This window comes from Bufo bufo, chromosome 11, assembly GCF_905171765.1.
Source record: "Bufo bufo chromosome 11, aBufBuf1.1, whole genome shotgun sequence".
NCBI classification, from domain to species: Eukaryota; Metazoa; Chordata; class Amphibia; order Anura; family Bufonidae; genus Bufo; species Bufo bufo.
The window spans coordinates 12,633,744-12,658,381 of record NC_053399.1 but is presented as its reverse complement, the minus strand read 5'-3'; the positions used below and the strand labels follow the sequence as shown (position 1 = coordinate 12,658,381).

Sequence of the window (24,638 nt, the reverse complement as noted above, 5' to 3'; positions counted from 1 at the left end):
GATTCTCAGGTTTTATTTTTTTTTTTCGATTATCCAGGGAAAAGGGACTCATTCAGTAAATTAGTTGAGGATAATAACTGGGAGCCATGTAGATAATCATCTCCATCAGGAGAGAAGCTTCGTAAGCAGAATAACAGGGAAAAGAAAACTGCATTGATGCACAAAAATCAATTCTTGCAATCTCATTGCTGATTCATCTTCTATACAGGATGCCTAGAGGGGCTGACGTGGGACACTAACGAATCCCCCCCCCCCCCCCCCCCCGGGTACATACATTGCATCAATGACTTAATTAGCATGACCATTAATCCTGGAGCCCTATTATAAATAAGTGCTTTGCAACCTGTGGCCCTCCTGCTGTAGGGCTACAAGTCCCAGCAGTCTGTAAAATCTGCAGATGCTCATAGTTTGCTGGGACCTGTAGTTTCACAACACAGTAGATCAGAAGCTCCTGGGCGCCAATGCAAACTCTCTAAGGGGGCGATTTATAATACTAATCTCTTCTTAAGCTCGGACCCTTCAGGCTGCGGCTGCAGGGTCTGGAAAAAACTGCTACTTCTGTACCCCCAAGAGCTGAGCCCCTGAGGAAGATCTTAAAAGTCCTGCATTTCCCCTTCAGTCCTGTATGAATGAAAAGTGACCTCCATGGTGGGCACCGTAGTTCTACGCACTAGGATACTTCGAAGTTATTAGGTCATGGGGAGCAACTACAACTCCCACCATTCCACAGGCTGCTTGAGTTATTGCCTATTTTGTGTTTTCTCATTATTTTACGATGCTCCTGACCGCGGTTGTAAAAGATTTGTGCATACGGATGACTAATAAGCACATTCCAAACACATAAATGGATCATTACATCCTGCCTTTTACAGACGATAAGCGTTCCAGCAACGTGCGGCTCGCTGGAGAACAAACTGACCATCAAGTCAAGCTTAGGACTCTGGAATAGCAATGGGCATGCTGCAATTACTACTATATGCTCTGCCCTTAGTGACATGTTATAAAATAGCATCACCAAGTCCATGTCTTGATACAATTAGTTACGATGCATTAGTTCATAGAAAAGTGCAAACTTACGACAATTACACAACTAGCAATTTCCTAACAGAAGGGCGTTATCAGAATAGCTGTGCGTGTCTGGAAATAGAGCACGGCACTGAAAATCCCTATGGGTTGTCAAATGTATATAGAGAGTATAAACGCATTCAATATGCATTCTACTGAAAGGTAATCATAGGTAATTATCAGGACCCTGCACATCTTATGGAAACCCCAGATATCCCACTAACATTATGTTTGGTTGTATATGCATATCTAAAAAGTTCCATAGTGAACCCACATTCTCAAAAAGGAGCTAAAAAAAAAAGTCTCACCATGAAATGAAATGCCAGCCACGAAAGTAACCGGCTGTATCTACAGACAGACCTCCCAAGGGTCCCTCCTTTGGGCCCAAGTCCCTCTTTTTGATCTGAGGTACAGATTTTCATTATTACATTCACAATATTGACCCAGAAAGTGTATGTCTGTATATTTGAGCCGTCTTATTAAATCATTGAATGCAGTTGGGATTTTAGAAATTTCTATATTCAGATTACTTTTGCGCCATGTCATAAGAGAAAAAACGATTGAACTGTATAAATATGCAGGAAAAATGGATCTTTCGCACAATGAACCAAAAGTGTCCCTCTTTGACCGTCCAAAAAGTTGCAAGGTATGTCTACATGTGTGCGTAGTCTGTCTGTATGTATCTATGTATGATGAGGGTAAAGAGACAGACAGAGAGACAGACAGAGAGACAGACAGAGAGACAGACAGAGAGACAGACAGAGAGACAGACAGAGAGTGCAAGATAAAAAAGATGCATAGATAGATAGATAGATAGATAGATAGATAGATAGATAGATAGAGACAGGTAGACTGACATTTAAAGTAAAGTACTTTTGATTCAGGTAGAATTGATTTGCACCCGAATTGAATTTCTTGGCTAATTCAGAAATGGAAATGAATTTTGCCTCATTAGGTCACTTTTTATCAAATGGCAATTTCTAAAGCATAATAGTCAAATTAAAATTGCAGCAGAAAATATGATTTTAGCAATGTTTGGTTAAAAGATGCATCTTAAAAAGAAGGGGGGGGGGGGGGAGAAATCAGCATGACATGAACACAAGACTCCTTTGAAACTTACCAAGTCTCTTACATGGCCTGGCTGTAGGTGGCAATGCCAAGAAATGGAAGAAAATAGGATAAAGGAGGAAGATGGAAATAAACAAAAAGAGTAAATATAGATTTAAGCAAAATAAAAGAGCATAAAAATAAAGCCGAAACGAAAAGCAAAGTGAATGCAAGCAAAGTGAGAGCCGAGGGTCACACATGGAAGAGGGGATTGTGCTGCCATGGTGGAGGATGCGGGCACAACCATTACATTCATGAGGAGAACGAACACACTTCTAAAGGGTAATACACATAATAAAAAAGACAAAACACAGAATCTGCTGCTCCCACATTTACATTCCCAGTCCACCGCAGATAAGTGGCCCTGAAAAAAACCTAAAAAAAATAAAAATGTCCCTATGTTATAGGCAGGTTCAAATTGACACAAGGCAAAAGCAAAGTGAATGCAAGCAAAGTAAGAGCTGAGGGTTATACATGGACGAGCAGGTTGTGCTACAATGGTGGAGGACGTGGGCACAACCATTCTGTTCAATAGGAGAATGTCTTTATGCTGTAACTTCACAGCCCCATATCCAGGTATACAAAGGAATGTAACAAAAATGTAACAAAAATGTACCGCACTGGTCTTGAAATCTCCAATAATGCAGCATTCACAAAATTAGTGGGATGACTGACTTTTTGCCAATCAGAAAGGTAAATGCAACTCAATTTCTACATGAATTTACACAGTGAAACATTTCATTTTAATAAAATTTTAAGATTATTATTAACTAATGTCCTAAGTCTCTCATTGCGGGAGCAGCCAGCTGACATGTGCATCTGCATTCCACGCATTCCCCTGGCACAGCACATCCTGCTTTATACTGCAGCCCGATGTCATGAGATTCTGTGGGACAGAAACCTCCCCATCTGACCTCTGGGACCACGAAAGCCACTTCCTGGATGTAAGAACCATGTCATTAACCCTTTGTGCTGCCACTTGTCTAACAGCTGCTTGTAGCTGCTGGATCCTGTAAGCAATGCATGAACGCCCAGAGCCTCGTGCCCAAAGCAAGGCGAGACAGCAGTGACCAAATCGCGCCAAAGAGGTCTCCTTTACCTGCTTGTTCTTGTACTTCTTTAAATACCGGGGTGAAACCACACATTCTGGGTTGATGTCGGAGTTGACCTGGTCTGGAATGAACTGTGGGTCGGGGTTCAAATGCTGCATTTTCAGGAAAGACAAGATGTTCTGCACTTCTAGGTTGTAAGAACTGTCCGCCATGGTCTTGCCCTTGGACGCCAATCTACAAGCTGCCATCCAGTGAGCATACTGCTTCTCCTGCAAGAGTAGAGATGGTTAATGTCCCTGCTCTAATTCTAGGATGCCACTAATAGGGGGGGGGGGGGGGGGGGGGGGCAGTTTCCTTTGGCCACTAGAGGGCCACTGTATACATATAGAACTTATTACCAAGGCAAATGACAAGCCGGACAAATTTGGTGGCATCTCAGCTGATGAACCAAACCTCTACATGACCAAGGGGGTCAAGGAGTATACCCAACTTACCGCAAGAGGTTAGGCTTGGTGGCATCGTCAGTAATCAAGTCCACCAGCATGGTGACCCCAATCCTTACCCTAGACGACAGGGCTGGGGAAGAGCTTAGGCTCCTCACTATGCTATACAATACTATTTTGAGGGCCAGTATGGCATACACCACCACTCCGGAGATCAAACAACACAAAAACAATCAAGGCTGACCCTTGGGGTGTGGGTCCTGTGTGGGATGGCGGCTGCTACCAGTAAAGGGGGCTTCACCGATGGCCTGGCTGCTGAAGCTTTCAACCATCAAAGACCTGATTCATCTATAGCAGTATTATTGATGGTGCCGTTAGTTTACTTTACATATGGAGTGTTTATTTGGTCACTGTATACATTTGTATAAGCAGAGCACTATATGGCGGCACTATGGGGCACTGCTACATAGGGAATGTACTGTACTGTTGGCAACGTATATGTTATTATTGTATGGACCTTCTGAGTGGGAGCTGTAGGTCACTGTACATAGTGTGCTACATGATGGGGTATCAGAAGCCAAAGCGAAGGGTTACATCCAAAATCAGGACGAGAGATCAGATTCTGTTTCTTACATTTTCACACCGGAGCCAGATCTCATTCATTCCTTCAGCGACTGGTATGAGGAGCTTAATAATAAACTTCTGGCCAGAAATGTTAACATCTGGAGTTACTTCGCAGCCTGGAAAACAGGAAGAAATGGTACATTTTATTGCCCCGAGTTCTCACACAGAACATTTATATTAAAATATAACTCAGGACTGGAACATCACAAATGCCGTAATTATATGCATCTGGAGGATAGCTTAGCCGTGGCTCCATATTCTCCATAGTGTTCAGAAGAGCATGGACGGGAAAGGACCGCTGTAGGAAAATCCACCGTAGGAAAATCGGAACGCGTAGTCTGGGGCACTGCCCAATGCGGACATCTGCTGCCCTTAAACGCTCAAGGCGCCAGTTTTACCCAACAATCTCATCCAAGGGAAATCCTAAAAAGGTTCCTACATCCTATATAAAGTAGTTCCCTGCCTAGACTAGACAGACAAATAGTCGTCCCATCATGAAAGTCAAACCAAGGGCTGAGCGATGGAAGGTCCTGCTTGGCCATAAATTTGGTTAAGTGGATGATGGGGTTGTAGGATATTGGTGGTTATTGCACGGGGGAGGGGCAGTCCAGGATTTAGTCCAAAAACAGTGCCGCACCTGTCCACAGGTTTTATCTGGTACTGCACCTCGGCCCCATTCACTAAGAAGCGAGCTACAAGAGCAGACACAACCCATGCACAGACGTGGCACTGTTTTGGGAAGGAAGCAGCAGAGTTTTTATAACCCTGGACAACCCCTTTAATACTCTCTGCTTGCTCCCTGACAACATGCATAATTACACCAGGCTGACTACCGCGATCAGCAACATATTAAGAGCGGTCCTTCACTTGGCGACCAAATGTAACCACGATGGTTTCCACCTCAAATCAAATATTTTAATACTTAAAAGTTCAAATGATTGTGAAACAAATCTAGTCAAGAAAGAATGAAAGACAGAGATCAAATCCTGGACGATTCTTCAAAGTCTTGCTCGTTACTGGTCTTTACATAAAGCAGAGAAGGCCACCAAAGACCCAAATATGTCAAAAGTTTACTAAGATCCCGCCACATCTCCAGACAGACAGAGCTGTGCTCCAATTACAGCACCGAGAAGCAGCATTCCATGGAGCTCAGTCATCAGCTTTTAGAGCAGGTCAGTGTACCCAAAAAGGTATTTCTGGCGCCAAGTGTCATGACTGTGGCCTGACATCATTTGGCAGCCAGTGTGTTTACTGCACAGCTAAATGGGGAACAGGTGACTGCACAACTTAACTTACACTTAACACCTCGCTAAATAGTACAAGGCTATAGCTGAAGAGAAAACAATGCACAGAAACTAAATCACATTATAAAGCATGCTGGATTATAATACTGTCTCCTATGTACAGGAATATAACTACTATAATACTGCCTCCTATATACAAGAATATAACTACTATAATACTGCTCCTATGTACAAGAATATAACTACTATAATACTGCCTCCTATGTACAGGAATATAACTACTATAATACTACCTCCTATGTACAAGAATATAACTACTATAATACCGCTCCTATGTACAAGAATATAACTACTATAATACTGCCTCCTATGTACAGGAATATAACTACTATAATACTGCCTCCTATGTACAGGAATATAACTACTATAATACTGCCTCCTATGTACAAGAATATAACTACTATAATACTGCTATGTACAGGAATATAACTACTATAATACCGCTCCTATGTACAAGAATATAACTACTATAATACCGCTCCTATGTACAAGAATATATCTACTATAATACTGCCTCCTATGTACAGGAATATAACTACTATAATACTGCCTCCTATGTACAGGAATATAACTACTATAATACTGCCTACTATGTACAGGAATATAACTACTATAATACTGCCTCCTATGTACAAGAATATAACTACTATAATACTGCCCCTATGTACAAGAATATAACTACTATAATACTGCTCCTATGTACAAGAATATAACTACTATAATACTGCCTCCTATGTACAAGAATATAACTACTATAATACTGCTCCTATGTACAAGAATATAACTACTATAATACTGCTCCTATGTACAAGAATATAACTACTATAATACTGCTCCTATGTACAAGAATATAACTACTATAATACCGCTCCTATGTACAAGAATATAACTACTATAATACCGCTCCTATGTACAAGAATATAACTACTATAATACTGCCTCCTGTGTACAAGAATATAACTACTATAATACTGTCTCCTGTGTACAAGAATATAACTACTATAATACTGCCTCCTATGTACAAGAATATAACTACTATAATACTGCCTCCTATGTACAAGAATATAACTACTATAATACTGCTCCTATGTACAAGAATATAACTACTATAATACTGCCTCCTATGTACAAGAATATAACTACTATGACCCTATAGCATCCCCCCGTTTCATTTTTGTCCTTACCCCTCAGGTTCATTTGGTGGGCAGGGGTTCCATTCGCTTCCTCTTTGCTCTTGTAGCAGGATATGGAAGTGTCTTTGAACGTACACCAATACTGCTTGTAGCCTTTGAGAGTCAGTTTCTTGGGTCTGTTTCATCAAGGAAAGACAGAAGGAACATTTTACTTTCTGTGTAACCTCTTGACCTTTGGCTGTGTCCCGAGCATGCAGTCAGTAACAGATAGCTCAAACAGTGGCCCCCTATTTCTCAAGGTCCAATTTTCCAAAAGTACCCCGTATTCATCATACGTGGGGCGTGGCCTCCTGTGACAGGGGTGGATCATGTGACCTTTGAGGCACCATGCAGAACAGTTAACATTCAGACAATCAGTTCTGCACCTTTAATGTGACCTTCGCTACATAGAAATAATACATGCATCCGGCCAGAGCTCTGCTGTGAAGAGGCACGCACGTGTGTGATCACAACAAGACCAGGAAGGACACAATGAAGGTGACTGCAAGCAGAGATCTTGAAAATGATGAGGAATGGATACATAATTTACATAAGAAAATGATGTCACTTTGTTACTAAAGGATGTCAGTAGGCAGCAGAACACTGGCTGTGCCCATACATTGGCCCTTACCCTTCCATTCACATTGTACAGGCTGCCATAAAGAGCACCGGTAGTCTATATACAGCTGCCGTACTTAAAGGGGTTCCCCAGGACCATGATATTGATGGCCTATCCCCAGGATAGGTCATTAATATCAGACCAGATGGGGTCTCACTCCCTGCACCCTCGCCGATCAGCCACTGTGAGCGTTTAGGCCTCTTGACGTCACGTCCATTGGTCACATGACCTAGGAGCAGCTCAGTCCCATTCAAGGGAATAGGGCTGAGCTGCAATACCAAGCATGGCCACTATCCAATGGACTGCGCTGTGCTTGGTAAGCCGCAGCACTCAGCAGAGCTCCAGGGAATGCCGCAGCTTCTTCAAACAGTTAGTTGGCGGAGGATTACTAAGGATTAGGCAATCAATATGAAAATCCCCAAAAAAAACAAAAAAAAACAACCTCTTTAAAGGGCTTGTCCAAGGTTTTAAAAATCGTGGCTGCTTTCTTCTAGAAAGAAGGCCGCACCTGTGCAGCTCCGCTCAATTCATGTGGATGGAGCGGAGATACCACAAACAACCAGTACACAGGTGTGGCGCTGTCACTGAAAAAGCGGCCATGTTTTTCTATATCCTGCAGAACCCCTGTGACAAATCTGTTCCACATTTAAAAGGGAAAGATCTGGGTCATAGATAATTTATTCTTCATACATCCTTGGGGGGCAGCCGAGTAGTGTGCACACATTCTTAAAGGGGCATTCCAGGATTCAATTTTTTTCCTTACATATCATTTGCAATAATTTAACCCCCCAATGGGTAATAGGGCAGAATTTTAACAGATGTAACCCCTTTAAGAAGATAAAGTAGCTGCAGAATATCGTTCCTGCGCCGTCCACCGCACCGAAACTGGATCCTCAGTTGAATGTTTTTTGTCAGAATCTGATAATTTTTGGGGGGAAAACAAAGTGGATTTTGTGTTCTCTCCAGATTTGTTTGTGTTTCTGCAACTAATTAAAGGGAGATCATCCCTCGGCCTCGGCGGCCATGTGTTCGCCATTGAGGCCTTTGTTCGCGTTCCGCCCAGGCAGCTTTGGACTCTTTCCAGGCTTGAATTGGATAAGCAGAGCGAGAGATTGGGAGTTAATGAACGACGTCCTATAAATAGAGCCGCTCCATGCAGCTTTTGGAAGGGCTTGACATTTCGGGAGTTGCAGATTGGGTTACCGCCACCCCAAATTCTGACAGCTCTGCTATTGTTCCTGTGCCCCGGGGGTCTCCAGAGCCCTCAACTTTAGGAACGTCTGGTGCCGGGAACACAAAAATCGCACTCGGAGGGTTCACGGAAACCGCGCCACTTGTGATGTGCCAACAGCCCGCAGAACTGGTTCTCCTTCTAGCACAAACAAGACACGGGCAGGGGACCAATTTCGAGTCTTCTACAGGGATATGGCCGCTGCAGGCATCGCCAGCTCCTTCCCATGTAGACCATAAACCTTATAAGCGCCCATCTGCCCAGGGCTTTTAGTCTATACTATAGCTGGATTCTTGCCCTGGATTTTGTAGGCTTTGGGCTCATGCACACCACCGTAGCCTGTGGTCCGGCCTGCAAGTTGCAGATCCGTTCCTGCAAATGCTCAACAAACTACCAGTCTTAATGGGCAGCTGATCAACCGAAAAACAAGCGATACACTCGTTCATCGGGTGAAATGATTGTCCATTCTGGCACATAAATTGTTTCTAGAACAATGCAGATGTACGAGGACGAGCAATTGCGTCCTCATCCTGTGGAGGTGATCGCTGCGTGTAAATACAGAGCTTCACCTCCTCCGACTGTCAAAAAGGAACGCTCCCTTCCCGACAGTCTGCTGCTCATCTGCCAGTGTAAATCCACCTTTAGAGGTTACCTTGTCGCTGGTAGACGGGCTTGACACAATTTTGATCAAAAATGTGCCTAAAGAGCTTCTAATTTTCATATAGTAAGTGTAGCAGTAATGCAAGTCAGATTTATCCAGGTTTCCAGTGTTTGTATGTGTCCTGGGTGCTGCTGCATATGGAGTTTGTTTGCTTTTGCATTGCAGGTGCGGTAGGGTGAACCAGTACTTTATTACATATTGTTTGGAGTTGCTAGTCTACCTTTGTATTTTGCATAAACTTTAAAAGACTTCTATCCGGGGGATTCATAAAAATCTAAATGGATTCAAAATTCAGCCCTTTAATGGCCGGGGTGGGCAAAGATATGGAAATGGTCAATCTGTGCTACGCGGTTTCTCAGAGCACAGCCCACTTGACTGTTTCCATAACCCTGCCGCCGTATACAAGGGTTATTCCAATCTCAGCCATGACCCTTTAAGGCCATGTTCACATCTGCTTTGGAGGCTCTGTCACAGTTTCTGACCGAAAGAACAGCGCAGCACACTGCACCCCCCCCCCATCAAAATGGCACAGACCCTCATTTTAGGTCAATGGGGTTAGTCAGGGGCCTTTTGTTTTACCATACCCTGAGCTGGAAACCACGACGCAGAAGTGAACAGCTCACATTTGTATAACGGTTGAAACTCCATATCCCCTGCACAGACAATTAAAGGATTACATTTTATCTATCTGCAGTCACCACTAGGGGGAGTGCTTACTGCATACTGGAGGGGAGGAGGAAACCGATGTCTGAAGCTCCCTCTAGTGGTAGCTGTAGGTAGTTTGTATTGAATCATTTACCTGTCTATGCTGGGGATTTGGAACTCTGTATCAGAACACACACTTCCCACTATTATGAAGAGATATTAAGAAACAAATCAGCACAAAATATTGAACTTATCCACAATATGTTGTTAAAAGCTGGACATTTACTTAAAGCACATCATACAGAGAAGCCTGTGTTGTGGAGGAGGGGGGGGGGGGGCGACACCCGAAATTAGGAGAAAAATTCACTTACTTGAAGATTTTTAAGTTGTCTGTAAGTTCTGGAATGGAGGTGATGTCGCCCTAAAAGGAAAGACATGGACAGGATCTGTTAAGAGCGTGGTAATCCCGGACGCCCCATGCTCATAATTTCCCCAAACTGTATACCAAGAAGTAGAATTACATGATACGCCTTTACTAACCCTTTAAATGGATGTTGTTGAGGGGGGTCCACCACTGAGGACCCCCCCCCCCTCTATATGGTAGAGCAGAGAGATATGTGAACAGCCACCATGCAATACCACACTTCTCCTGCAGTGGCCGCTGTTTCTCTTGAAAAAGTCTCCAATACGCCAGGACGAGGACCCGCGGCTGCAAACTTAAAGGGGTTGTCTGCAGGGTCTCCAAAATTACAAAACCCAGTGGACCAAATTATAAACCGGGGGGAAAGGGCCTTCAGGATTCTTTGGCGTCTACCTGCTAACAAAAAGTACCTCTTGCTTTAGTGGAGCAGGTCTGTCCATATTATAATAGACGGCCAGTCAACTGGATGACCACCATGTAATAATTCACAGCTGTTTTCTCCATTCATACACAGTGTTAAAATTCTGCTGGTCGCCCCTGGAAACAGACACTGGTCTAGCGCCACCCAGTGGTCAGATGTGACCTGACAGCTTAGATCTGACCGTCCACTGCTCTCCTAGAAACAGCAGAAATCAGCTTTAGATATGATTGGAGAAGATGTCAATTTAAACCCATACAAGATCTGGAACATGAACTGAGCACCAGTCTCTAACCTGCTGCAAAACTACAACCTCTTAAATGCCCGGTTTGACAGAGCATGCTGGGTGTAGTAGTTTTGCAACATCTATGGAGCCGCAGGTGGGAAAGAGGTCTGAGCAATACTAATGGGAAGAGTAAAATAAAATGATGGTCGTCTTAGCCCTGCGGTACTGCGGTGTTTGCAGCACAGGAGGGGAGGGGGGGGGGGGTGTTTCGGGAACGGGCCTGATCTGGCAGAACACTCCGACTCTATAAGAACGTGACCTTTAGCATTCATTAGCTTATTGTTTAAAAAGACAACCCTGCCAGCAGCCTCCTGACACTGAGCTGTAGAGCGCAGGATTCCAGCTCTGCGAGGAATCGTCCGAATAAGGGACTGGCGTCAAAGCGGAGCGAGTGCCAAGGAAGGTGCCAGCTACAGCAGACACGTCATCAGACGCAGGCAGGAGAAAAGCCAATCGCCCTGGGGTCCTGCAGAAATGGCTCAATTAGCAATTCCTCAGCATACAGAAGAAGTCTGCGAATGGGATCCTATGTTACCCCCAGTTTTAGGGGATATTTATACCTTAGAATATTATGTCTTATGTCCAATGTTTGGGACCCCCACAGATGCAGCGAACGTGTGGACAGTGGTCTCTTAAGCCTTCCCTCCCCCTAGCACGGCCCCCATACAATTCAGAACCGCTTCTGTGCCCTGCACAGTTTGGGGGCCCAGAGTGCTGAGGTAAGGGGGTCTACAACATTTAAAACTAAACTAAAAAAATAAATAAAGTCAAATTTTTTTATTTTATTTTTTTCAAAAAAACAGCGCCACCCCTGTCCACAGGTTGTATGTTGTATTGCTGCAGTTAACTCACTGCAATACCAGACACAAACCATGGACAGGCATTTGGAAGACAGCAGCCATGTTTTCTTATGCCACCTCTTTTACGAACGCTCTTTCTTTAGGGTTGGTGGGGGGGGGGGGGGGTCCTGGCAGTCCGATCCCCGCCAATCCGGAAGTGATGGCGTATTCTAGCTACAGAAGAAGCCGACTGCATAAAAATCTTACCAGAATGGTTGATGTCTTTCCTCCCTCCAGAGTGATCTCCAGATCTGACAGAGCAGCATCGACCTCATCAATTTCTTTGTCGCTGTTGTTATAATGATTCTCCGATGACATCATCGACAGCTTGTTTATATGATACTGCAAAAAATAAAAAAAATTTAAATTAAAAAAGGTCCATAGCTTCTACCGACAATTTAAATGTCTTTACTGCAGGACATGCACAATTTCAGCTCTGCTACATTTGATCATTTTATGTTCTTGGTTGTGTTCCACTATGGTAGTATATAAATACAGGGGAGAAGCATGACTGGCCGGCACTCGTGGTGATGTCATCGGCCTCAGTGATGTCATTTGATGGGGGATGCTTGAATGCAAAGAGTGTGGAAAGAACCCCCTACAGCAACAGTGGGCTCCTTGAGGTTGGTAATATCTATGGGGGGGGAAGGGTGAAGAACATCACCCCCCCTCAGCTACAGGACTTTAAAGGGGTTAACCCCCACACCAGTAACATGATCACTTTTCCACGGTGATTGCAGCTCTTTTCCTAATAGAAAGAAACCAGTTACAGATGTTGTCACGAGCGCGGACCTCCTGGCGGCTGAAGGATATTAGAGAATCCCCAGGAATCATCTCCCATCTACCCTGAAGACATTCCCGCGAGATCCCCAGAATAAGGAGGAAGAAGACAGGCGCGAGGAAGACGCTGCAATCCAAGAAAACCACACGAAAAAGACCTGGGAGAACAGAGCCCAACAGAAGCAGGGGGAAAGACACCACGCTGGGGGTTGTAGTGCACTATGTATACAGAATAGAAGACCTAGGAGGATAAAGCCTAACAAAAGCAGGGGGAAAGACACCATGCTGGGGGTTGTAGTGCACTACGTATGGAGACCAGAGCCCAACAGAAGCAGGGGGAAAGACACCACGCTGGGGGTTGTAGTGCACTATGTATACAGAATAGAAGACCTAGGAGAACGGAGCAAGACACCACGCTGGGGGTTGTAGTGCACTACGTATACAGAATAGAAGACCTAGGAGACCAGAACCCAACAGAAGCAGGGGGAAAGACGCCACGCTGGGGGTTGTAGTGCACTATGTATACAGAATAGAAGACCTAGGAGAACGGAGCAAGACACCACGCTGGGGGTTGTAGTGCACTACGTATACAGAATAGAAGACCTAGGAGACCAGAACCCAACAGAAGCAGGGGGAAAGACGCCACGCTGGGGGTTGTAGTGCACTATGTATACAGAATAGAAGACCTAGGAGAACGGAGCAAGACACCACGCTGGGGGTTGTAGTGCACTACGTATACAGAATAGAAGACCTAGGAGACCAGAACCCAACAGAAGCAGGGGGAAAGACGCCACGCTGGGGGTTGTAGTGCACTATGTATACAGAATAGAAGACCTAGGAGAACGGAGCAAGACACCACGCTGGGGGTTGTAGTGCACTACGTATACAGAATAGAAGACCTAGGAGACCAGAACCCAACAGAAGCAGGGGGAAAGACGCCACGCTGGGGGTTGTAGTGCACTATGTATACAGAATAGAAGACCTAGGAGAACGGAGCAAGACACCACGCTGGGGGTTGTAGTGCACTACGTATACAGAATAGAAGACCTAGGAGACCAGAACCCAACAGAAGCAGGGGGAAAGACGCCACGCTGGGGGTTGTAGTGCACTATGTATACAGAATAGAAGACCTAGGAGAACGGAGCAAGACACCACGCTGGGGGTTGTAGTGCACTACGTATACAGAATAGAAGACCTAGGAGACCAGAACCCAACAGAAGCAGGGGGAAAGACGCCACGCTGGGGGTTGTAGTGCACTATGTATACAGAATAGAAGACCTAGGAGAACGGAGCAAGACACCACGCTGGGGGTTGTAGTGCACTACGTATACAGAATAGAAGACCTAGGAGACCAGAACCCAACAGAAGCAGGGGGAAAGACGCCACGCTGGGGGTTGTAGTGCACTATGTATACAGAATAGAAGACCTAGGAGAACGGAGCAAGACACCACGCTGGGGGTTGTAGTGCACTACGTATACAGAATAGAAGACCTAGGAGACCAGAACCCAACAGAAGCAGGGGGAAAGACGCCACGCTGGGGGTTGTAGTGCACTATGTATACAGAATAGAAGACCTAGGAGAACGGAGCAAGACACCACGCTGGGGGTTGTAGTGCACTACGTATACAGAATAGAAGACCTAGGAGACCAGAACCCAACAGAAGCAGGGGGAAAGACGCCACGCTGGGGGTTGTAGTACACTATGTATACAGAATAGAAGACCTAGGAGAACGGAGCAAGACACCACGCTGGGGGTTGTAGTGCACTACGTATACAGAATAGAAGACCTAGGAGACCAGAACCCAACAGAAGCAGGGGGAAAGACGCCACGCTGGGGGTTGTAGTGCACTATGTATACAGAATAGAAGACCTAGGAGAACGGAGCAAGACACCACGCTGGGGGTTGTAGTGCACTACGTATACAGAATAGAAGACCTAGGAGACCAGAACCCAACAGAAGCAGGGGGAAAGACGCCACGCTGGGGGTTGTAGTGTACTATGTATACAGAATAGAAGACCTAGGAGAACGGAGCAAGACACCACGCTGGGGGTTGTAGTGCACTACGTATACAGAATAGAAGACCTAGGAGACCAGAACCCAACAGAAGCAGGGGGAAAGACGCCACGCTGGGGGTTGTAGTGCACTACATATGGAGACCAGAGCCCAACAGAAGCAGGGGAAAAGACGCCATGCTGGGGGTTGTAGTGCACTATGTATACAATATAGAAGACCTAGGAGGATAAAGCCTTACAGAAGCAGGGAGAAAAGACACCACGCTGGGGGTTGTAGTGCACTACGTATACAGAATAGAAGACCTAGGAGACCAGAACCCAACAGAAGCCAGGGGAAAGACGCCATGCTGGGGGTTGTAGTGCACTATGTATACAGAATAGAAGACCTAGGAGGATAAAGCCTTACAGAAGCAGGGAGAAAGTGCACTACAACCCCCAGCGTGGTGTCTTTCTCCCTGCTTCTGTTGGGCTCCGTTCTCCTAGGTCTTCTATTTTGTATACATAGTGCACTACAACCCCCAGCGTGGTGTCTATGTATACAAAATAGAAGACCTAGGAGAACGGAGCCCAACAGAAGCAGGGAGAAAGACACCACGCTGGGGGTTGTAGTGCACTATGTATACAGAATAGAAGACCTAGGAGGATAAAGCCTAACAAAAGCAGGGGGAAAGATACCATGCTGGGGGTTGTAGTGCACTATATAAACAGAATAGAGGACCTAGAAGGACAAAGCCTAACAGAAGCAGGGGGAGAGACACCACACTGGGGGTTGTAGTGTTCTATGTATACAGTATAATAGATTTGTATTGTGGTCATGTCCCGTGGTTGGGTCACGTTGGGGGCTTCAGTGTTGAATAACTGCATTATGATCTGTCATTTTGGGAGTTGTGGTGCTCTATGTATAGAGTATACCAGAAATGCCTGGCTTATTAATACAAAACTCTTTCAAGTTAACGTACCCCCACCCCCTAAATTTTCAGTCGCCAGCATCTGGGGGCCATACTACACGCCTGGATGATTATACCCTCGCAGTGCGTGATTCATAATATCAGATGTCAGAGACCATTAATGAAACCTTGTGAATCAGCAGTATGGCCGACTACGTCAAGAGCATATAGCATTGCACGGCCTAGCTGGATTACATTCCCAGACGCTGCGGGTAACTTAGAAATACTGATATCCGAGCTTTACAAGTCTGAATCATAGTTCAGAGGAGAATACCCCAGACTCGCATCAACCCTCGGAATTACTCAGCTTCGTAACATGCAAGGGTTGGGACATTAACGAGTCCTTATTGGACGTCCGCTGCGGACGGCCAATTTCATGGAATTAAGGTGGAGAGATGTAAGGAAACGACCCCACCCTCCCATCCCACTTATAAATAGCGAGGGCGCCCTGACAGCTCCAGCAGCTGAGCAAGGAAAAACAGATCCCATTTCACGTCTCCAGAAGACGACAACAGGAAACAACGCAACCACGTTCCCAGATCAGATGTCTGAGCCGCAGCGACGTCTCCGCTGACACCAGCGTTCGAAACTCGGTTTTCACAAACTGTATTTTTAGCAAGAAGAGCAGTCTTCAGCTCACAGGGTGGATGGGCTAACCCCTGCAGTCGTCCCACCGGTCATTCCAAGAAGTATATATACACACACATGACGTCTTCTGTATACGACCCTATAATCTCATCACTGAATCACTTTTGTACATTCTAAATTTCAGAAATCCCTGGCGATCACCTGTGATCGCCGAGGAGGAAGCAGCTCCCAGGTGCACATCTCCCACTGCAGCGGCCACTGCTGGTGAAATGTAGTATTACATGCAAATTATAAGTGACACATGGATGGGCTGGGTCCAGAGTGAAACCTATTTTTGTTAGGGACTCTCTGATCTGGATAATAGAGGGAGTCCCTCCACTTTGAATGAGAGGCCCAGGCAGTGAAAACGTTTTTTTTCTGCCTGGTCCTGTTCAAAGTCCAGAGGGCGGAGCAATTTCAGAGCGCAGCCTCTAGGTGTAATGGTAACGCCCACGTTGCTCCTAGAGGCTCATTTGCATATATTTAAACAGCATTTTTCTCAGCAATGCGGACACATATGAACATGGGACCAACACAGATGCCTTCAGCTGCCAAGCGCACATGTAACAGGTCAGCCGGTGTCATAGGGACAAATCTGCTGACAGATGCCCTTAAATCAATTGCAGTGTGACATCACTAGCCTTGTCCTAATCAGTGACATCATCAAACCTGCTACAGATATGCTAATTTACAAAAGAGATATGTCATTGACGGACAACCTGCTGCATGCAGTACTTTTCGTCTGGCCAAAAGCTGGCATTCATGCTGGAAACCGTCTGGATTCCCGTCGGACACCATTATAGTCTACACTGATCCGACGGTGCGAGGCTAGATATGGTGAACTCTGGTAGTTTGTTCCGCTGCCGGCACAGACAACCGGATTTCACAACACATATGTGAACATAGCCTTATGCGTCACCATACAGACTGTCCTCTAGTGGCTGCAGAAAGGAGCTTAAAGGGAACCTGTCACCCGGATTTTGTGCTGAGGACATGGGTTGCTAGATGGCCGCTAGCACATCCGCAATACCCAGTCCCCATAGCTCTGTGTGCTTTTATTGTGTAAAAAAAATAAATAAATAAATAAAAAATAAAAATAGAACCAAGTAGACAAAAAGGGAAAGTTCAGGAAGTACAAAAACAAAAAGAGGTTTTTGTAAAATGTACAGTTTTTAAGATTGGCAAAGCTCAGCAAAGTTGCAGGAAGCGTATCTATCCCAAGACTAGCCTTCGGAAGTGCTGTATACTCCCTGCCAGGCGCGGATCAGAGGCCCCGTGTGCACAGATAATTTACTGGACAAGATAATGTTTGTGAGAACTAAAATACAGGAGGTCAGAGGCTCTGCAGACAGCGGGGGGCGCCAGACATGCAAAGCAAGTCAGAGCCAAGAACGCCGTGGTCCGACCCACCTGCAGGGCGGCGAACATCATCATCTCTTCCTCCGTGCACTCAATCTCCTCCAGCAGAATGGACCATTTCGCTTGTTCAAAGAGCTGGTTGATGCGGATGGCGTCATACTACAACACACAAAGACAAAAACATAAGTAAAAAAAAAAAAAAAAAAGCCCCCTCCTAGGAATAACAACTGCTAGGTCTCAAAAACAGAACGCATCCTACATCTCACAGATGTTCACTTCCTTCTGATCTCGACTAGTTTTGTCTGGCAGAAAGCTAAGAGGGCAGGACCTAGGGTCCAGGCTTCCAAATGAGCGCAGAGCCATGAGGGAGAGCTCCTGCTGCATCAAGATGCCTTACAGCCAGAGGGAGGTTAATAGGAAGCAAGAGGGCAATTCTCATGGGACGCATAGAAGAAGTCTTCACATATTTATCACAGTCTGAGAGAGGTCTGAAAATGAGTGCATAACCCCTTTAAAGCTGGACTTTTAAAGGGATTGCACAAGAGGTTGTGTCTGATATTGCAACTCTGCTCCATAGAAGTGGATGAAGCAGTGCTGCAATATCACATACAAATCTGGAGTGTGTCGTTTTTAGAAGCAGCAATTTGTTTAAATTCTGGACCACCCCTTTAAAACCGAAATTTGACAGACCCAGTCATATGTCATCATGGTCCACCTGACATTTGCTGAATGTACTAGTGATTTATTTTTTTCAGTGTCCCTTTAAATGTCTCATTTTGTACACATCTGCTGTGTCAGCAGTCAGGGATGGAATAGAAGTGAATGTGTGCACTGCAGGATGCAGGTAGTCGACACTCTCATCGGCCATAGTCATTTCCCGGCCACAGGACCCCATAGCCCCTGGGCACTCTATCTCTATGGGTATTCCCATCTCAGACATTTATGGCATATCGCTAGTCAGAACAGGGTCTCGTGAAGGAGGACATACTGCGCATGCGCAGCGTGCATTCCATTGCCAGCTGAGAAAATAGCAGAGCAAATGCGCTTGGCTATTTTCACAACTCCCATAGGGGGCGAACATAGCCGCACATACGCAGCTGCTCTCCGGGCACTTCAGGGGCAAGTCCAAGGAGGTGGGTTAGCACCTTGTCAGAGGGCAACCCCAGAATACTGGCCGTCAGCCAACCCATCACATCTCCAGATATCCTCGCCAAACTGTACAAGCCCCAAACCCTGCTTGACAAAGCCAACATAAATTAGGGGTAAGAAATATAACTAAAAACTGACACTTTTTGTATTATTTTTTTATATATATATATATACACACACACACACACACACACATTATATAGCAGACAACTTTTGTCTTCTCAAACAGTTCAGTTTATTCTGGGGGTTAGACAAGATGGGGACAATTTTACTCTATAACCATTCACCCACTACTGGTCTGTCCCCGAATTACCTTAGGATTCAAATCAAAGAAGCTGTAATACTTGAATCGAAGAAGTAAAGCTTCATTTTCTTTCACGTCTTGTTCCATAAGAGATCGGGAGGAGTCCAACCAGCTACAAGAAAAAGGAGGGAAAGTGTATATTATATATATATATATATATATAAAAAAAACTTTGCAAAAAAAGAAAAAAGAAAAAAAGATTTCTGTAAGAATTCTTACCCCTGATTTATTTTGGCTTTGTCAAGCAGGGTTTGGGGCTTGTACAGTTTGGCGAGGATATCTGGAGACGTGATGGGTTGGCTGACGGCCAGTATGCCGGGGTTGCCCTCTGACAAGGCGCTATCACCAAACCACGCAGAAGTGGGTGAGAGAGGACTGCCATCGCGAGAGTCGTAGGTCGGGGTCATGGTCTTACTATACAAGCCGGGACTGGAGTATATACTTCCTAAAGAGATGTGCAGGAGAAATAAATAAATAAATGTAAACAAACAAAAAAAATCCCAAATTTTTGTAAAAACATTTTAAAAAAAGTCACGTCACAAGTCATGTTCTGCATGCTACACGGGCCAGCAGCTAATAGACAAAGGAAAGGCAGAGGGGTGAAGACAGGAGCAGAGACACAAAGGAGACTCACCTTTCACAGGCCCAATGTAAAGAACATCATTTCCTATAGAAGGGAGAGGAAAAGGAGAAAAAAAAAAAAAAAAGAAAGAAAGGAAATGAGATCGCCAGAGACAGCGAAGAACAGAGAGACGGCGTCCGGTCAGCAGAACATACGTGAGAATAACCCCTCAGACTGTTACATCCCGATTTATAAGCTTTTAATTTGTATATTCTGAAGGCACAGGAGGTGGCGGGTCTATACGCTGCAAGGCACAGGAGGTGGCGGGTCTATACGCTGCAAGGCACAGGAGGTGTCGGGTCTATACGCTGCAAGGCACAGGAGGTGGCGGGTCTATACGCTGCAAGGCACAGGAGGTGAGGGGTCTATACGCTGCAAGGCACAGGAGGTGGCGGGGGTCTATACGCTGCAAGGCACAGGAGGTGGCGGGGGTCTATACGCTGCAAGGCACAGGAGGTGGCGGGGGTCTATACGCTGCAAGGCACAGGAGGTGGCGGCGGGTCTATACGCTGCAAGGCACAGGAGGTGGCGGGTCTATACGCTGCAAGGCACAGGATGTGGCGGGGGTCTATACGCTGCAAGGCACAGGAGGTGGGGGGGGTCTATACGCTGCAAGGCACAGGAGGTGGGGGGGGTGTCTATACGCTGCAAGACACAGGAGGTGGGGGGGTCTATACGCTGTAAGGCACAGGAGGTGGCGGGTCTATACGCTGTAAGGCACAGGAGGTGGGGGGGTCTATACGCTGTAGGCCAGGGCACAGGAGGTGAGGGGTCTATACGCTGTAAGGCACAGGAGGTGGGGGTCTATACGCTGTAAGGCACAGGAGGTGGGGGGGTCTATACGCTGTAGGCCAGGGCACAGGAGGTGAGGGGTCTATACGCTGTAAGGCACAGGAGGTGGGGGGTCTATACGCTGTAAGGCACAGGAGGTGGGGGGGGTCTATACGCTGTAGGCCAGGGCACAGGAGGTGAGGGGTCTATACGCTGTAAGGCACAGGAGGTGGGGGGTCTATACGCTGTAAGGCACAGGAGGTGGCGGGTCTATACGCTGCAAGGCACAGGAGGTGGCGGGTCTATACGCTGCAAGGCACAGGAGGTGGCGGGTCTATACGCTGCAAGGCACAGGAGGTGGCGGGTCTATACGCTGCAAGGCACAGGAGGTGGCGGGTCTATACGCTGCAAGGCACAGGAGGTGGCGGGTCTATACTCAGTCTGAACCAGACCCTTTGGAGACCGACTGATCATCTAAGGTGCATGGGGACCTCCAGAGACTGCAGTCAGGGAGAGAGCAGGATGGGGCTGTTATATTGCAGCTTTGGTATGGGACATAATAGAGGTATAAGGATATAACATGAGCATAGGTCATCCTGTGGGTGTAGGATAGAACGTCGGGGTACAACAGATGTAAGAGATGATACAGGTAGACATGGTTGACAGCAGGTTACTGGTTCCCGACTCCATACTGACCAGTCCCAGGAGTCAAAGGTCCATCAAGTTCCAGAATGTTCTCTTCAGTTTGATTATCTTCAATCTTTTTCTTTTTTTTCTTTGTTGGATCTCTCGGTTTCCGCAGAAGTGAAAGTTCCTCTGGATGTCGGATATCTGCAGGAGGAGAAAACACACTAAAAATGCAAAATACAAGTGGATAGATCCTCAGCATTCTGATTTCCTGTGTCACTGGATGCCGGACTAAGCGACGCACAGGTCACTGGCACTGCACCCCGGGTGACGACCCCTGTCACACAGCTTTCCCAGAAACGGAAAACTAAAAGACTAAACTCAACGAGGACCCGTCACACTTCCCAAGGTTTCATTCACCCGACTGTACCCATTTTGCAGTCCGTGCAGACCCATTCTTTTTAATGGGTCCGAGATCTGTATTTTGCGGCCATGGTCTATCTTTTTTGCGGAACGGACATACAGAGCACGTGGCCGATCCGTATGTCCACTCCTCAAAATACAGAGCCCACGTCCACACCTCAACACGCTCCACCGCCTCTCCGCCAAGGAAGGTCCTGCTGGACCGAAATGTCCGGGATTTAGTGCATTACGCGGTGTATCCGTATTCTATAAACCCAAGTGCTTTGTTCTGGAAACAGAATATCTTTATTCACCATTAAATAATAATATTTAAGCATCACTATAGAGTGGAGCGATAGTTCTTCATTCATTTCGAGGCTGACAAGTCTTTCGCAGGCACCTACAAACCAAGAGCGCAGACCACAATTTTCTTCAACTAAAATATAGAACATGTCCTATTCTTGGCCGCAATATGTGGACCACGGACCCATTGAAAATCAATGGGTCCACCCAAAAAAAAAGAAAAATGGATACAACACTGACGTCATCCGTATTATGCGGATCCACGTTTTGCAGACTGCAAAACACATACAGTCCTGTGCATGAATAACATGAATTCTGAAGAACGTTTTCTAAGAGCTCTGCATTTTGCCATTCCTCAGAAACGCCTCCTGGAAACGTTTGACTGGGCGTTCCCCTTCACATTAGGGCGTTCCCCTTCACATTATGTACTGTAACTACACACTGTGGCACCAATTAGACTTTGTAGGAAATGCTTCACTGACATGAAGAATGGTGGCACCCCGTTGTCAATTACTTCATAGACTTTCAGGAGGAGTAACTGAGGACCAGTATAAAATCAGAAATTATGCTCTAGAAGAATAGTGTTTTTTTTTTTTTTAGGGAATCCAAGTATTTAGCAGAGCAGACGGTCACAGACTGAAGGGCGTGGGTTTCCAGGGGATTTTTTGAGGTCAAACGCCTCGCCGGCCAGGATAGCCTTAGTGAAGATGCTGAACCAAACAAGTATTCTGCAACTCGGCACCGATTGAGAAATCACATTTTGAAAGCCGGGTCAATGGCCATGAAGACGAAGACTTTAAAAAATAAATAAATTAATAAATAAATGATGTATTTGAACTGGCAGCGAAAGGAATTTTTTGCCTGGCCTTGAAAAGACGAGCAGACAAACAGCCTTTTAAGGGGAAAGCAGATTTGCTTGCAATTATGCAATATCTGACAGCGGAAAGGACAAAGCGACAGAGACCGGGGGATGGGGGAGCCCTGACCCAACCACGTCCGCAGCGCCCCCCCCGGCTTAGTCTGTGCCCTGGTTTGTGTGATCGTGAAAGAATGTGACACATCTGCTTAACAATCCCAATGCCAATCACAGCTCATGTACGTCAAATGGCACCCGGGCACTCAGAGTAGGCACCGCTCCGTTCTGCTTCATGTGATAATCGGGGCAAACCTGCGGCACAAGTCACCACAAGCCCAGTGAAGAGGAGCCGTCGCCTCTCCTGACAGGTCTGCTTTAGTAACTACTTGCAGCCCCTATGTAATAATTCTGGAGGATCTATTGTTATGAATATATATTATTCCTACTAGAATGAATTGCTAGCAGTTTGCAATGAAGGTCCAGCTGGGTGTTACCAGTTCAGGTGTCCCTGCAGAGTCTGACACTGGCAGCACTGATGGGATAGCGTCAGACTGTGCAGGGACACCCCCTTCCCCCTACCACTCCAAACTGGCAACACCCAGCTGGACCTTTCCTGCAGACTGCACAGGAGCTGTATTTACAAAGCAGGAGATTGTGTTGGAGCAAAAAAAAAAACATTGTTGCAAAATGATACAATAGGGGGTGGGGGCGGTTATGCTAAACCGAGTGTAACCCTGAAGTGTCCCCCTTTACCAAAGACCTGTCTGAATGGAACTTTATTTCCTGTGCAACCATAGAGGATAATGGGGCCATGTTATGCCTGCAGGCGCTGCGTCTTTAAGGCCTCTTTCACACGGGCGTTGCGGGAAAAGGTGCGGGTGCGTTGCGGGAACATGCGCGATTTTTCCGCACGAGTGCAAAACATTGTAATGCGTTTTGCACGCGCGTGAGAAAAATCGGCATGTTTGGTACCCAAACTTCTTCACAGAAGTTCGGGCTTGGGATCGGTGTTCTGTACATTGTATTATTTTCCCTTATAACCATGTTATAAGGGAAAATAATACATTCTGAATACAGAATGCATAGTACAATAGTGCTGGAGGGGTTAAAAAAATAAATAAAAAAAGTCCTAATAATGGGACATGTTCTATTTTTTTCGGAACGGACATGGAGTAACTTCCGTTTTTTTGCAGACCCATTGAAATAAACGGTTCCGTATAAAAACACGGAAGTAACTGCATGTGCGTTCTGTTTCCGTATGTCCGTTCCGAAAAGGATAGAACATGTCCCATTATTGTCCGCGTCATGGACAAGGATAGGAATATTCTATTAGGGTCCGGCTGTTCTGTGAACGCACCCTAAGAGTTCCCTGCTGGATGTGGACAAGCGGATAAACCGCACGATATATACAAGGAGGAAAGAATAAACAGGATAAAGCCGGGATCCTGCGCCTGGCACGGTGTGTGGGCACTTCCTATCATGCAGTAGTCCCTTCTATAAGCCAGGCCTATATCCGGTTACAAGCTTTGAAGTCTCTGGCAGCTGAGGAGGGGGCGAAGCTGCTAAATCTGTTGTGCGAGAGGTTCAAAGACTGCACCCTCACCCCCTGGATAGATACCCGATCTCTGTGGCCGGGGCAGTGACGCAGGGCCCCGGTGTTATGTCTGCCATACTAGTGATGTGCCCTGATTAACCAGCGCGGTGGCATGCGATTACTGCTCACTGATAGGACCCCTATAGCCAGGAGTGGGGTCAGAGCTACAAGTCGAGGCAAGGCCCGACATACATAACACCCTATAGGAAATTCCACCTTAAGGGCTCATGCACACAACAGTTGTTGTTTTGCGGTCTGTTTTTCCGCATCAGAGTTTATTTTTTCTCTGATTTAAGTCCTCTTCCGTTTAGTTATTGCACAAAACATATCCGTATGGTTTCCGTATTTGATCCGTTTTTTTTTTGCGGATCGTAAACGGAAACAGTAACTTATTAAT

The 24,638-nt window shown here is 46.0% G+C and overlaps 1 protein-coding gene across 4 annotated transcripts in view; it reads right to left on the bottom strand.

Annotated features, from left to right (window-relative positions):
• Nucleotides 1–24,638, bottom strand: part of FERMT2 (FERM domain containing kindlin 2) — a 69,766-nt gene that overhangs the window by 5,890 nt on the left and 39,238 nt on the right. The window contains exons 4-14 of one of the 4 annotated variants that reach the window (XM_040411995.1): nucleotides 21,156–21,290; nucleotides 19,701–19,733; nucleotides 19,286–19,511; nucleotides 19,076–19,178; nucleotides 17,665–17,772; nucleotides 12,095–12,229; nucleotides 10,295–10,344; nucleotides 6,780–6,904; nucleotides 4,301–4,407; nucleotides 3,272–3,493; nucleotides 2,186–2,206 (exon numbers count right to left, since the gene is read on the bottom strand). In XM_040411995.1, the coding sequence (XP_040267929.1) occupies nucleotides 2,186–2,206; nucleotides 3,272–3,493; nucleotides 4,301–4,407; nucleotides 6,780–6,904; nucleotides 10,295–10,344; nucleotides 12,095–12,229; nucleotides 17,665–17,772; nucleotides 19,076–19,178; nucleotides 19,286–19,511; nucleotides 19,701–19,733; nucleotides 21,156–21,290 (1,265 nt within the window). The remainder of the gene's footprint in view (nucleotides 1–2,185; nucleotides 2,207–3,271; nucleotides 3,494–4,300; nucleotides 4,408–6,779; nucleotides 6,905–10,294; nucleotides 10,345–12,094; nucleotides 12,230–17,664; nucleotides 17,773–19,075; nucleotides 19,179–19,285; nucleotides 19,512–19,700; nucleotides 19,734–21,155; nucleotides 21,291–24,638) is intronic. The other 3 variants (XM_040411997.1, XM_040411998.1, XM_040411999.1) reach the window with 3 other exon arrangements.